The following is a 14,439-nucleotide window of genomic DNA, read 5'->3' on the forward strand; positions in this document are numbered from 1 at the left end:
AATGATCCAGAAGGAACTCATTGAACACTTAAAATTCTGATACTCTGGAAAATATATTGAAACTGGAAGTTTTTTGTGTTATCAGGAGGCCTTGTGGAAGTATTGTGGTACACACAACATGGAAAAGAGAATCAGGAATTTTTGTCCCAATCCAGCAGCCAACTAGCTGTGTTGTTGTGGGCAAATTACTTCTCTGGGGTGTAGTTACTCTATGTACAAAATTTTGTTGTATTCATTCAGTTGTTTCCAACTCTTCATGGACCATACTGTCCATAAGTTGTTGTGTGTGTGTGTTTTTTGTTTTTTGGTTTTTTTTGGTAAAGGCGCTGGAGTGGTTTGCTATTTCCTTCCCCATGAATTAAGGCAAACAGAGGTTAAGTGACTTGCCCAAGATCACACAGCTAGTAAGATTTGAACTCAGGTCTTCCTGACTCCAGACCCAGCGTTCTATCCACTGCATCATATAGCTGCTCCATGTACAAAACAGGAAACGTGGATTAGAGGATCTCTAAGATCCCTTCGAGCGCTAAGTTCTGTAATTTCTTTTGTGGAGCTCTTGGCATTCAAATCCCGCTTTTGTCATTTGTCTGTAAGACCTCATGCAGGTCATGTCTTCTTCCCAGGTCACAGTTTTCTCATCTGTAAGGGAAGGGGGTGGGGCTGGATGGCCTCTGAGATCCCTTTCAGCCCCAAATTCATGATGCTATGATCCTATAAACCCAGAAGGATGACTAGAAGATCCATCCTGTTATGCTGCCTTCAGGCTCTAAGGTCTTGGAATACATGACCATGTCATCTATTCTTTGGCCCACTTACTCAAGATATTTTATTTCTTAATCAATGTGGTTTTCTGAGGCTTATCGTTTGTAACTGATTCTTCTTGACAGAACAAAACTGCCGAAAAATAAAAGTCACGCAACTTTAAATGTATCCTTAGCTGAAAATGTTAAAGGAAATATAAATTACACAGAAAGAGGCGTCTTCTTCAGTGTGGATTCATGGGCCCAAGTAAGAATTTCTCTCTAAATAAATTGAAATAAATAAATTGAAACTTTAGAACTGTGGCTTGCTACCTATGGATTGAAGACCCTTAACTGAAGCACAAGAGCTATTATTGCAAGAGGTCTACAGATCCCTGTACCCACCATACCTTATCATTTTTACCTTGATTTTATTTGAATACATATATATATGTGTGATATATATATATATATATATATATATATATCCGTTTCAATATCTATCTGTTTATATACTGTTTTTCAAATGTGTATAGATGCTGTTGGCTATTAATAAATAAGTTTTTATTTTGTTACAAACTTATATTTTATTCATTGTGATTACATTAATTAATTGTAATTACAAACTTGTATTTTATTAATAACCAGTACCATCTACATACACTTGAATTTGAATTCATAAAATTTCATTTATTTTCTCAACTAATAGATACTAGGAGTAAGGGTACTCGTAGTAAAAAATGTTCCTCGAGGATGAACCTGGGGCTCCTGGAGGTCCAAGATAGATAGAAGCAACCCTGGTTTGCTTCTATCCAATCCAGCCCTGGATAGGTCTCAATATAATGCCAGTCAGTAGTACTTATTGAGGGTTCACTGTGTGCCCTGTCTTAAGGGGAATGATGAGGAGATAGAAAGGAAGTAGAAAATATAGTTTCTATTTTCAGACAGTTTTCAAATATGGTCTACCCTAAGATAAGTTTTTTCACCTACTCTGTGAAACTTTTCTTTGATTCCTCCTAAATTCTTTTTTTTGTTTGTTTTTTTTGTTTTGTTTTTTTTATTTGTTTTGATTCCTCCCAAATTCTAAGCTGAAAATATTCTTTGTTTCTTCAAATCTTCCTAAAGATCTTTACTTACCATCATACACTCACCATTATCCCTATCATACTCTGTATGTTGCACTATATTCATTCATGAACATATTTACACCCCAAGGCAATGTAAACTTCTTGAGACGTGCAGACACTGCGTTCTCTTTTATTTTTATCTTCCCAATGCCTGACACTTAACGTAAAAATATTTGTTGCTATGCTCACAAGAACAGCAGCACTTGTGTATTGGAGAACACTTTCTTTTGGGTATACCCATGCCAGAGAGGTCTTGGGGCCTTTGTAGTAGTAGAGGGCTTACAAAGTACTTTTTTCACTACAAATGCAAAGTATTATTTAAAAGATGAAGTCATGAGGCTGAGAGGTAGAATATATTTGCCCACAGTCTTACACCCCTAAGTGTTGGATTTGGAATGTGAACCTGAGACCCTCCTAACTCCAATTTCAGACTTGGAGTCAGTTTAGAGCTAACTAGTAGTATTTATGGATGTGTACATGTGCGCTCTGTGTACGTGCGCCCTATCAATCAGTTAGTCAACACCCACTTATGAAGTGCTTACTATAAGCCAGGTTAAAAGCTGGGGATACAATGAAAGGGAAAAAAACAGACTCTGCCCTCAGGGAGCATACATTCTAGTGAAGGAGACAACTTGTTAATTATTAAGTACATTCAAGTTATATATGGAGTGATGGAAGATGATCTGAAAGTGGAAGGCATTAGTAGTGGGAATGACTAGGGAAAGGCCTCTTAAAAAAAGTGGGATTTGAGCTGAGTCTTAAAGAAAGCCGTGAAACTGAGAGGCAGAGGTGAGGGGGCAGAGCACATCAGGGATGGGGGAATCAGGGTGTGAGAAGTCAGTGCAAAGACATGGGGATGGGACGTGGAGTATCATGTTGGAGGAACAACAGCTAGGCCAGGTGGAGCTGGATTGTAGAATGCATAGAGGGGACTAAGGTAAGGTATTACCTTATCTTCCTTTGTAATATGGGAAAAGTGGTATGATGAGAATTTCTAACTCAGGCATTCTGTTGCCACTTGCTAAGATAAGGGAAAGACTGTGATGGGAAGAGGACACTGCCCCAGTCTGTTTTGAGCTTCCAAACATAGTTTCTGGAAACTAGAAGGTCATGCTGCCTTCAGAATCAGGGTTGGGAGATAAGCCACAGCTCTAGTTTGGACCAGGTGGCAGATAGCCTTATCTTCCTTCTGTTACTTGTTTCTAGAACTTCCTTATTTTCCCCTCCTGCTTTCTGTGAAATTCCATTTTTTCTTTTCTGCTCATGTATTCAAAATCTATATAAGATGCTGAAACTGATTATCTGGGCTTATTCACTTTTGTATACAATCAATTGAGCCTGCACTCTGAGCAAAATAAAACTGTATTTCACTATCTCTGCATCATTGATTTGATGATTGACAGCAGTATCTAATCAATGGACTCTCAGATAATATTTATCTCTGTAGTATGGAGCCAAGTTATAAAGAACTTTAAATGACAAACAGAGGAGTTTACATTTGATCCTAGAGATAATGGGAAGCCATTTGAGATCATTGATCAGGTTGAGTGATATAGCCAGATCTATACTTTAGAGAAATCACCATGATAGCTGAGTTGGGGGTGGATTGGAGTGGCAAGGAAACTAGTTGAAAGGTTATTGCAGTGGTCCAGGTCACAGGTGATGAGGGCTTGAACTAGGGTCATGACTGTATGAGTGAAAGAAGAGGATATATACAGGAGATGTTGTGGAGGTAAAAATGACAAGATTTGGCAGTGGATTGGATATATGTGTTGACTAACAGTGAGAAATCGAGTATGACACTGAAGTTTCAGGCTTAGGTAACTGGGAAAATAGTGGTACCCTTGACAGTGATAGGGAAGTTTGGAAAGGTGGAGGATTTTGGGCTAAAGATAATGAATTCTGTTTTCAACATGTTGAATTTCAGATGTCTATGGGATGTTCAGTTAGAGATATCAAAGTGGCAGGTAGAGATTTGTGACTTGTTCAGCAGAGAGACAAGGGCTGTGTATATGTAGAACTGGGAATCATCTGTCCCCAGGGGAACAGTGGGGAAATAAAAATGAAGTGCAAGCTATGGTCCCTTCTTTCAATTGCTTTTAAAAAATGCTCCCTGGATGGCTAGGTTTGTTCCATGGCTGATGGAAAAACTGGAACCTGTTTCTGATCTCTAATGGTTTAGTATGAGGAGGCACAAAAATGGATTTGGCTTTCTGTTATGACTTTGCACAAGTTATTTAACCTCTCAGATTCCATTCTCTTATCTGTAAAAGGAAGGGAATGGATTAGATGAAGTCTAAGGCCTCTTCTATCCCTACCTATGCATCCTTATGATCTGTGCTTATGTTCTTCCCTGCCGAACATTCTGTGTTACCTTACTAGAATCTCTTTGTTGCTGGAATCATGAAGATGGAGCAAATGTATTTCAGTCAGATGTCATAGATCTCTGACACCACTGAATGTATACCACTCCTTGTAGTTTGTGAATTTATTATCTTGTGTTAATGTTTTTCATTAATACCAGTTCAATGGTTTTAAAATATATGTGTATGTATGTATGTCACAAGGCTGAACGATCCATGGAAAATCCATTCCAGGGAAGCTTTGGATTATATATCTCTTTGTGTGTTCAAGATTTGTTTGACATATTCACTGGAACTTTTTGTTTAGTTTTGTTTTAAAAGAAAACAAAATCATCTTTGATTCAATTCCATGTTCTATGAAAAAAATAATTTTGAGGTCAGTTTTATTGGGAGTTTAGAAAATTAGTCATTCATTCTGGTCTGGGGTACATGATTTGGTTCAAGTCAGGTCCCTCCTTACTTTTTTTTTTCTATTTGCTATACATTTCTGTGACTGTCTCTTCTGCATACCTGCATGTAGTGGTCCAACTTGTATTCACCTGTCCTCAGTGAATATACTTAATCATGCACATAAAAGTATGTAGTATCTGTAAAACATCTTTCCTTCAAACAGATTAGTGATTTTGGCAGATGTACATTTATATATCTGGATTTCCATATAGTGTATTGAAAAGAACACTGGACTTAGAGTCAGGAATCTTGGGTTTGAATCCTGGTTCTGATATTTACTTGTTATGTGACTTTTATCAAATCACTTTCTCTAAGAGTCAGTTATTATTCCCTCATTCCCCTTAATTAGTCTACAATGGCTTCCTATTGATGAATTGATATCCCCCTCTCACCTACCTCACATGGTTGTTCAGAGGAAGATACTTTGTCAAACCTAAAGGATTCTAGAAATGTGAGCTGCTGTGATTATAGGGATTCACATGTGTGTCTGTAATCATGGTTAATATGTAATGATTCTTTTCTTTTAGGATTCAGTCTCCTTTCTCTACCTGACTTTGACAAAGAAGATAAGGAAAGTGTTTGCAAGTGAACAGTCTCACCAACAGAATTATGTCACCAATCCCATAGCATCTTACTTCCTGTCATTTCCCTATGTGAAGCTTGGATGGTAGGTTGGGTTTATTTTGTCTGAAATTATTTCAATGTCATTAACTCTTTATTTGGTTCTGAAAATTAAAAAAAAAATTCATGAGCCACCAAGCCCTTTGGCTTTAGGCTATAAAGCCATTTAATTATAACACAGTTAAGACAGGAATCAGTTTGTCTTCATTGTTTACTGCACATGTAAAATGAGTTGTCCCATTCAATGGAAGATAATTCCAAATAAAAATTCCTGATTATGTTAGCAGCCACAGAAAGATGCAGTCCTCAGTCTGAGAAACACTTTCTTTGTATCAGGACTTAGGTACATGAAGATGTCAGTATCCATCCTTAGATCTCCCAGTTGTCTTGAGCAATGTTGTTTTCTTTTTTATTAACTGAATAAGGTTAGGTTTTTGCATGATTTCTCTCAGCCCCAGGCTTGTGATTCAGATACTATTCTATAGTAAAAAGGGGGCTATCACCGAGAACTTGGAGGTCGTTTCTTTGTGAAGAGGTTGCTTGTTTGCAGCTCTTTGGTATTTTGATTTCATCAATTCCTTGGAGGTCCAGTGTGATATGTGTTAGCTTAGCACAGTGCCTGGAACATAGTAAGTGCTTAATAAATGTTTATTGACTGACTGTATGTGTGTGTATGTGGGAGGGGGGATATCTGTGAACTTAAAAAATTTGAAATATGTACATATAGATATGTTATGTTTCTCTATACTTGATTGCCTTTGTAATGCTGTTCATTTAATTTTATTAATTTAAAAATATTATTCAGTGAAAGAATCTGTAGATTTTGCCAGACTGCCAAAGGGATCCATCCATGACACAAAAAAGGTTAAGAATCCTTGTTTTAGAGTGAGCAGGACTTAGATTGATAAATATTTTGAAGCTCTCCAAACTAGCCACCATGATATTGATACTAATTGCTTTAGGGCAGTATATGAACCTAGCTCTTCCTTACTCTAAGGGCAGCCCTTTAAACGCTAGGCTTTATCAGGTAAGGAGGCTTGAAAGAAGTCTGCAAGAGGAAAGATACAAGGAAGAAAGTGTTTTGTCCAAATCAAATATTTCCTGTGATGTAACTGATAATCTCTTTTGATGTACAGGTCAATGATTTCAGTCGACCTCAATCAGGATGGCCATGAGGATCTGGTGGTAGGAGCACCAGGTTATAGCAGATCAGGCCACATTCAGGTGGGACGAGTGTATCTCCTCTACAGCAACGATATAGGTTTGCCTCCTGTAGACTTGGATTTGGACAAAGAAGCACATCTAATTCTAGAGGGCTTTCAGGTGTGGTTCTAACTCAGTATTTTTTCTTTAAAAACATGTTGCATGTGCTTTGTTGAATGATAAATCATTGCCTAAAGCCTATGATCCTGTTAGCATGTGATCCTAGTTTTGGCAAACTTCTCAGCATTCTTTAAATGTCTTAATTGCTTAAATGGAGTGCAATGTATATAGGTAATGAAAAAAATCACTGTGTTTTAAGAGGTAGTATGGCAAAAGCAAAAAAAAAGTTTTAAAACAAATGTCTTCATTGAAGAACTAAAATGGAGACTCTGCCAGAAGCCCACCTCCAAACAGCTTAAGTCTTTTTTTTTTTTTTTGCTTTTTGGTGGGGCAGTCGGGGTTAAGTGACTTGCCCAGGGTCACATAGCTAGTACATGTCAAGTGTCTGAAGCTAGATTTGAACCCAGGTCCTTCTGATTCCAAGGCCAGAGCTCTATCCATTGTGCCACCCAGCTGCCCCAAAACAGCTTAAGTCTTAATTCTTGTCAAGGCACTAGCTAGTGTAAGGCAACTAGAGCTTTTCCCCAGGGTAATGAAGTTTAGAAGGAGCAGATAACATTTTTATTCATCCAAGAGGTGGAAACAAGGGGCTTAATACCTCATTAGCAAGAATATTGGGTTAAAGTAGGAAATTTAACAGATGGTGTGCTCTTGCCCTCTCCTTTCTTATACATGGCCATACTCTGGGTCAGTGATTCTCAAAGTATTGTCCAGGACCACTTTGGGTCCCCGAAACCCTTTCAGATAGTTTGCAGAAGGTCCAAAATTACTTTTATAATACCAAGATGTTTTAGTGTTCCAATACAGTAAATATTGATAGACATAATCCACATAAATAAAATCTCTTTCGGGAGGGGTTCTGAATTAATTTTTAAGAATATAAAGGTGTCGGCAGAGCCAAGATGGTGGAGTAAAAGCAGTGACTTGCTTGAGCTCTCCCCCAAATCCCTCCAAATACCTATAAAAAATGGCTCTAAACAAATTCTAAAGCAGCAGAACCCACAAAAAGACAGAGTGAAACAAATTTCCAGCCAAAGACAGCCTGGATGGTTGATCAGAAAGGTATATCGCACCAGGCAGGGAGATGAACGCAGTTTGGCTTGGGCGTGCAGGCCACAGCGAACCTGAAACAGGCCTCAGAGGACTGAATCGCGGGCAGCTGTGGTGGTTTCCAGACTTCTCAACCCACGAAGGTCAAAGACAACTTAGAAGGTCAGGGAAAAGTCTGCTTCTACGGTGGTGAGAGAGGAGTGCGGGGTCCCAGCTCCATTCCTTGGGGCGGCAGCTGCTTCCTGAGCTTCCAGCCCACAGACTGAGGGGGAATCGAGTGGCTGATCAGAGGGGGATTGCAGGGATCTCTCTGCTGGTGCAGGATTCTCTTGCTTTACCCGTGCTTGGATCTGGGTCACAGTTCTGGGTAACAGTCCTGGGGCAAGGAGGAGCTCTGGCGTTGTGGAGTTTGTAGTGGCTGTGGAGAGGAAACCCTCCTCACAGTCCCAAGACAGAAGAGAGTGCTCATAGACTAGAGCACAGGCCAGGAAAGGAGTAAACACTCGCCCTTGATAATAGCACCTTGGAAAAACTGAAAATTTATAGGTCCCTAGAAGTATCTCTGAAAACAGCTGCACAAAACTCCTGAAGCTTGGGACAGTACATTCTCCACACTTGAAACAGACTCCTATCTTAACAAAGAGTCTATAACTCAAATAATTGACTCAGATCATGAGCAAGCAGTGCAAAAAGAGTTAGACTGTATTTTCTTGCTTTGATGACAAAGAAGATAAAAACATACAACCAGAAGAAGACAATGAAGCCAAAGCTACATCCAAAGCCTCCAAAAAAAATATGAATTGGTCCCAGGTCATGGAAGAACTCAAAAAGGATTTTGAGAAGCGAGTAAGAAAAGTAGAGGAAAAAGTGAGAGTGATGCTAAAGGAGACCCAAAAAAATACTGAAGAAAATAACACCTTAAAAAATAGCCTAACCCAAATGGCAAAAGAGGTCCAAAAAGCCAATGAGGAGAAGAATACTCTAAAAAGCAAAACTGGCTAAATGGAAAAGGAAGTCCAAAAGCTTACTGAAGAAAATACTTCCTTAAAAATTAGAATGGAGAAATTGGAAACTAGGGACAATTTGAGAAATCAAAGCACTGTAACACTAATCCAAAGGAATGAAAAAATAGAAGAGAATATGAAATATCTCATTGGAAAAACAACTGACCTAGAAAATAGATCCAGGAGAGAGAATTTAAAAATTATTGAACTATCTGAAAGCCATGATCAAAAAAAGAGCCTAGACATCATCTTTCAAGAAATTATCAAGGAAAACTGCCGGCAAAATAGAAATTGAAAGAATCCACCAATCACCTCCTGAAAGAGATCCCCAAAGGAAAACTTCTAGGAATATTGTAGCCAAATTCCAGAATTCCCAGGTCAAGGAGAAGATATTGCAAGCAACCAGAAGGAAATAATTCAAGTATTGTGGAAACACAATCAGGATAACACAAGATTTGGCAGCTTCTACATTAAGGGTCCGGAGGGCATGGAGTATGATATTCCAGAGGACAAAGGAGTTAGGACCACAACCTAGAATCACCTACCCAGCAAAACTGAGTATAATCTTTCAAGGTAAAAAATGGTCATTCAATGAATTAGGGGACTTTCAAGCATTCCTGTGGAAAAGACCAGAGCTAAATAAAAAATTTGACCTTCAAATACAAGACTCAAATGAAACATGGAAGAGGTAAACAGGAAAGAGAAATCTTAAGAGACTTATTAAGGTTGAACTGTTTACATTCCTGCAGGGAAAGATGATATTTGTAACTCATGAGTCCTTTGTCAGTATTAGGGTAGTGGGAGGGAAAAAAATAATATGTATGTATAGATAGATAGATAGAGGGTGAGTTGAAGATGAAGGGGTGATATCTGGAAAATAAAATTAAGGAGTGAGAGAGGATTATACTGGGAGAAGGAGAAAGGGAGAAGTAGAATGAGGTAAATTATCTCACATGAAACAGACAAGAAAAGGCTTTTACAGTGGAGGGGAAATGGGGGAAGGTGAAAGATAGTGAGTGAATCTTATTCTCATAGGATTTGACTTAAGGAGGGAATAACATACACAATGGGGTATGGAAATCTATTTTACCCTACAGGAAAATAAGGGGGGAAGGGGACAAGAGAGCAGGGGGTTGATAGAGGGGAGGGCAGATTGGGGGAGGGGATAATCAAAAGCAAACACTTCTGAGGAGGGACAGGGTCAAAAGAGAGAATAGAATAAATGGGGGGGTAGGATAAGATGAAGGGAAATATACTTAGTTTTTCACAACAGGACTACTATGGAAGTATTTTGCGTGACTACACATCTATAACCTATACCAAGATGCTTGCCTTTTCAATGAGGGTAGGTGGGGAGGGAGGAAGGGAGAAAATTTGTAACCCAAAGTTTTAAAAACACATGTTAAAAATAAAAAAATTAAAAATTAAAAAAAAAAGAATATTAAGGTGTCCTAAGACCAAAAAGTTTGCTCTTGGCTATACTCTTTCCCTACTCTGGCAGCAGTCTCCCTAGTATTGACTTCCAAATTTCCTGGGGTTCCTCTAATTTAACTGAATTGATTTTTAAAAGTTGATTTAAAAGGGCAACTTGTTTTCTGTATGTTTTGGACACATCTCACGTTACTTGCCTTACGGCCCCAGATTTGCTGGTTAGGGCTCTGGCCCTTATAACTCCTGTAAGAAAGGACAGTGGTAATTTATTTGCAGAAAAATGGCAAGTGTTAATTGACTTATACAAGGTCACTTAAGGCAACCTGTTAGTTAATGACATTTATTGAGTTTTCCCTATTGGACAACAATTATAAGTACGTTATGGTATGGAAAATTGTATTGAGTCAGGTAAGTTCTTGCCTTGGTTCTGCCATTAACTCCTTATGGTATCAGGTAAACCACTTAACCTTTTTGTGTTTCAGTATTAATCTGTAAAGTGGGAACAACACTAATGTTTGACCTACACACTTTATAGAGTTGTTATGAGAATGAAAAGAAATAATAGACAGGAGTGAACTTTGCAAAGTTAAATGACGAGACTCCACCGTTGTGCAGGACAGAAAGGGAGGCTCATTTTGCCAGTTTCTGTGTTTTGGGCAGAGCCATGAACACAGTGCTGTAAATAGCACATCATAGTATCATGGGAGTTGGAAGAGACTGGAGAGGTCATCCAGTTTAACCTCCTTTACAGATGAGGAAATTGAAGCCCAGAGAAGAAATTAATTTGCCTAAGTTCACACTAGAAATGACTTAGCTAGAATTCACTGCCAGGTTTTCTCACTGTAAGCCCCGTGCTTTTTTATCCTTTTTTATAATCCCCACAGAGCATGAAAAAAAGGTTCCAAATAATTCCACCCACTCCTGTTTGCTGTTCATTGCTCACCTTCTCCAGAAACATCTCAATCTGTTTGTCACAGTGTTTTACAAAATAGAATCATTCACAGTGTATGTTCTTTGAGAATAGGAATAATTGCCCACCCCAGTGGCTGAGGAACTCTACAGAAGCAGCACTTTTAATGGAATGGTGGTTGTTATTGTTGTTCTAAAATTTTTATTAAATGGTGTTCTTGAAGACCAGCATGGTCTAATAGAAAGAGCATTGGCTTGGAAGCTTTGCCATTAATTATCTCTACCACCCTCTGAGCTTCTGTGTCCTTATCTGTAAAATGAAGGCATTCACAGGATCATAGGTCTGGAAAGGACTTCAGAGGCCATCATTTTACAGGTGAGCAAATTGAGACCCAAGGAGTTTATGTGTATGTGTCAAAGGTGGGATTTGGGCTCAGGTCTTCTGACTTACAATGTTCTTTCAACTGTACCATGATTCCTAGATGATCTCTAAGCTCCATTTTAACAAATGATGATAATGATGATGATGATTCCAGGATTAGAATTCATATACTTCTGGGGATACTTAGTTAACTTTCGGAAGAGTCTGAAAAGGCACCTATTAATGATATAATGAACAGAAGGCTGATGGGGACATGTAGAAAAGTTACATAGGATGAGAAGATATTCTTATGATTGGGGGTTGGAGGGAGCATTGATCCACTGAAATATTGAAGACTGGCAGGGAAGCAAGTTTTTAGAGCTCTGAACATTGGTCACCACTCTGTCTGTCTTTAGCTTGCCTTGTGTCTTCTAGTGGTCCAGGAAAATTCTCTTGTTTATCAGGTACCCACCTACAAAAATGGTGGAAGGGTAAAAAATGCAAGGCTGTAGTGAAGGCTACTTAATAAGTAATAGAACTGCTTACAGAAGTAAGGGGATTATGCTATAGACAATGTGTCATCCTATAGACAGTGAAGGCCAGTATGGCATAGTGAAAAAAAGGTCGTGCTTGGTACAGGAAGCCCCAGGCTTGAATCCCGTTAAGCCACTCACAAACTGTGTGACCTTGGACTTCATTACTTTGGGACTCAATTTCCTCATTTGTAAAATGAGGTAATTTAGATAAAGGGTTGGCTGATACTACTGACGGAGTACCAAATCCAGCCCATAGCCTGTTTTGTTTTTTTTAAATGGTCTTCACATTTTAAAATATAATGAAATTTTATTTTAAATTGTAAAAACCATTCTTAGTTGGGACTAATAGGTGGTAGTTGAAGTCCCATGGGCTATGTAATTTGCCAACTCCTGGAGTAGATTATCTCAAGGGTTGCTTCTATCTCTAAATTCTATGCCTAGAATTTATTATTAAACTGTATTAAACAGTTTTTAAACTTCCTACACCCTTTGACCCAGCAATACAACTACTAGGTCTATTTCTAAAGATTATGAGGGAAAAAGGAAAAGAATCTATATGTTCTAAAATGTTTATAGCAGCTCTCTTTGTGGTAGCAAAGAACTGGAAATTGCAGGGATGCCCATCAATTGGAGAATGACTGAACAAGTTGTGGTATATGGTTGTGATAGAATGCTACTGTGCTGTAAGAAGCAGTGAGATCAGTGATCTTAGAAAAAACATGGAAAGACTTGCACGAAATAATGAAGAGGGAAATGAGCAGAACCGAGAAAGCATTGTATACGGTAACAGCAATGTTGTTTTAAGAATGACTTTGAAGAAATAACTCATTTTGACTATTATAAATACCTCAATTAACTGTAAAGGACATATGAATAAAGACACTATCTGTATCCAGAGAAAGAACTGATAAATAGAAGCATATATAGAAATAATTTTACATATATATTTGTGTCCAATGGGACACAAGGAGGGAAGAAAAAAAAGAAATTTACATGATAACTTTATTATATATTTAAAAGGAATAGTAAGTTGTACCTAATAGATTTGCAAGTTCATGTGCAATCATCATTTTTATTATCTTTTATTATTATCTTTTAATTATGGAAATATTTGTTTTGTTCCATAATTTAAATGAATTTAAATTCCATTAATTAAAAGAATTAAAATTAAATTTTTAAAAATTCTATGTCTACATTGATCTCTGAGGTCCATTCCAGCTTTAATAGTCTCTGATTCTATGGCTTTAGGCTGAAAGTAAATGAAAGAGCATTGGCTCTGGAGTCTGAGGACCTGAGTTCAAATCGTATCTTGACTACTTCCCTATGTGCCCTTGGGCAAGTCCCTTTATTTCCCTGGACCTCAGTTTTCTCATCTGTAAGATGAAGGAATAGAATAGATGGCTTCTAAGGTCGCTTCTAGCTCTAAATCTCTGATACGAATTGTGGGATTTAATGAGCTACTTTAATTGGGGAAGAAAGCTTTAATAACTCCTCCACTCTACCCCAAAAGCTCCCAAAATGAAACAAAAATATTCATGAACTACCTGATGCCTGCTTGCTACCCTAGCACAGTGTGTGGCTCCTTCTGAGACCGTGAGCCACATTATGTTCTAAAAACCCAAGAAGCACGAGGAAAGTCTTTATTCACTGCTGCTCTGTTTCGGGGGATCCTGTGCCTTCATCTGAGCAGGAGGCATTCCAGAAATGCCGCTTGGGAAACCAACAGAAAGCACAAGGCCTTTCTTTTTTTCTTTGAAAGATTATGACTTAGCAAATGGAAAATAATATTTCATCCTTCAGCCCTCAGGTCGCTTTGGCTCTTCTGTGGCAGTGTTGGACTTCAACCAGGATGGGCTGCCTGACCTGGCAGTGGGAGCTCCGTCTGTGGGAGCCGAGAAACTCACTTATAATGTAAGCTTACTTTGACCTATGAGGCTTGTTTTCTGTCCTTTCTCTTCCCGCCTCCCCATCAAACCCCTGTCTTCATTTCTGAGGGGAAGGAAGAGCATTAAAAAGCCCAGGGATCATCAGTTTAAATTCTGATGTTTATGATGTTCACATAGTATATTATATGATGGCCATTCATTTAGTCTTTATCCTACCATGTTAAATACCATTAGGGATAAGGAAGAAACATATAACACATGGTCCCAGCTCTCCAAGCAGCTGTAGTTTTGTCGGGAAACTAAGACAGTTGGAGAGGAGCAAGACAGATGCAGTTCACTCCCAAGGCAGGAACAAGATGTCACAAGGCACATATGAGAAGTATCGGCTGAATGGTACAAACAATACATTACAAGTTCCAGTGGGAGAGAGATCCTGGATGGCCAGAACCATCAGGAAGGGTACCAGGGAGGTGCTGAGATCCAAGCTGAGCCTGAGGACTTATAGGAGTTGCTTAGGCAGTTTTCTCCCTGTTGACTTTACTTTTTTATCATAAGGGAACTGATGTCCCTAATTTGGGGAAATGATCAGAGAATTCTAAGTTTGTGAGAGAAGAAACCAGGCTGCTGTGAGAACCAGA

The 14,439-nt window shown here is 38.6% G+C and overlaps 1 protein-coding gene across 3 annotated transcripts in view; it reads left to right on the forward strand.

Moving 5' to 3' along the window:
• Nucleotides 1-14,439, forward strand: part of GPLD1 (glycosylphosphatidylinositol specific phospholipase D1) — a 63,172-nt gene that overhangs the window by 34,071 nt on the left and 14,662 nt on the right. For all 3 annotated transcript variants that reach the window (XM_027873828.1, XM_027873904.1, XM_027873959.1), the window contains 4 exons: nt 888-1,008; nt 5,208-5,347; nt 6,438-6,624; nt 13,716-13,826. In XM_027873828.1, the coding sequence (XP_027729629.1) occupies nt 888-1,008; nt 5,208-5,347; nt 6,438-6,624; nt 13,716-13,826 (559 nt within the window). The remainder of the gene's footprint in view (nt 1-887; nt 1,009-5,207; nt 5,348-6,437; nt 6,625-13,715; nt 13,827-14,439) is intronic.

Source organism: Vombatus ursinus, unplaced genomic scaffold (assembly GCF_900497805.2).
Source record: "Vombatus ursinus unplaced genomic scaffold, bare-nosed wombat genome assembly UNPS02000577.1, whole genome shotgun sequence".
NCBI classification, from domain to species: Eukaryota; Metazoa; Chordata; class Mammalia; order Diprotodontia; family Vombatidae; genus Vombatus; species Vombatus ursinus.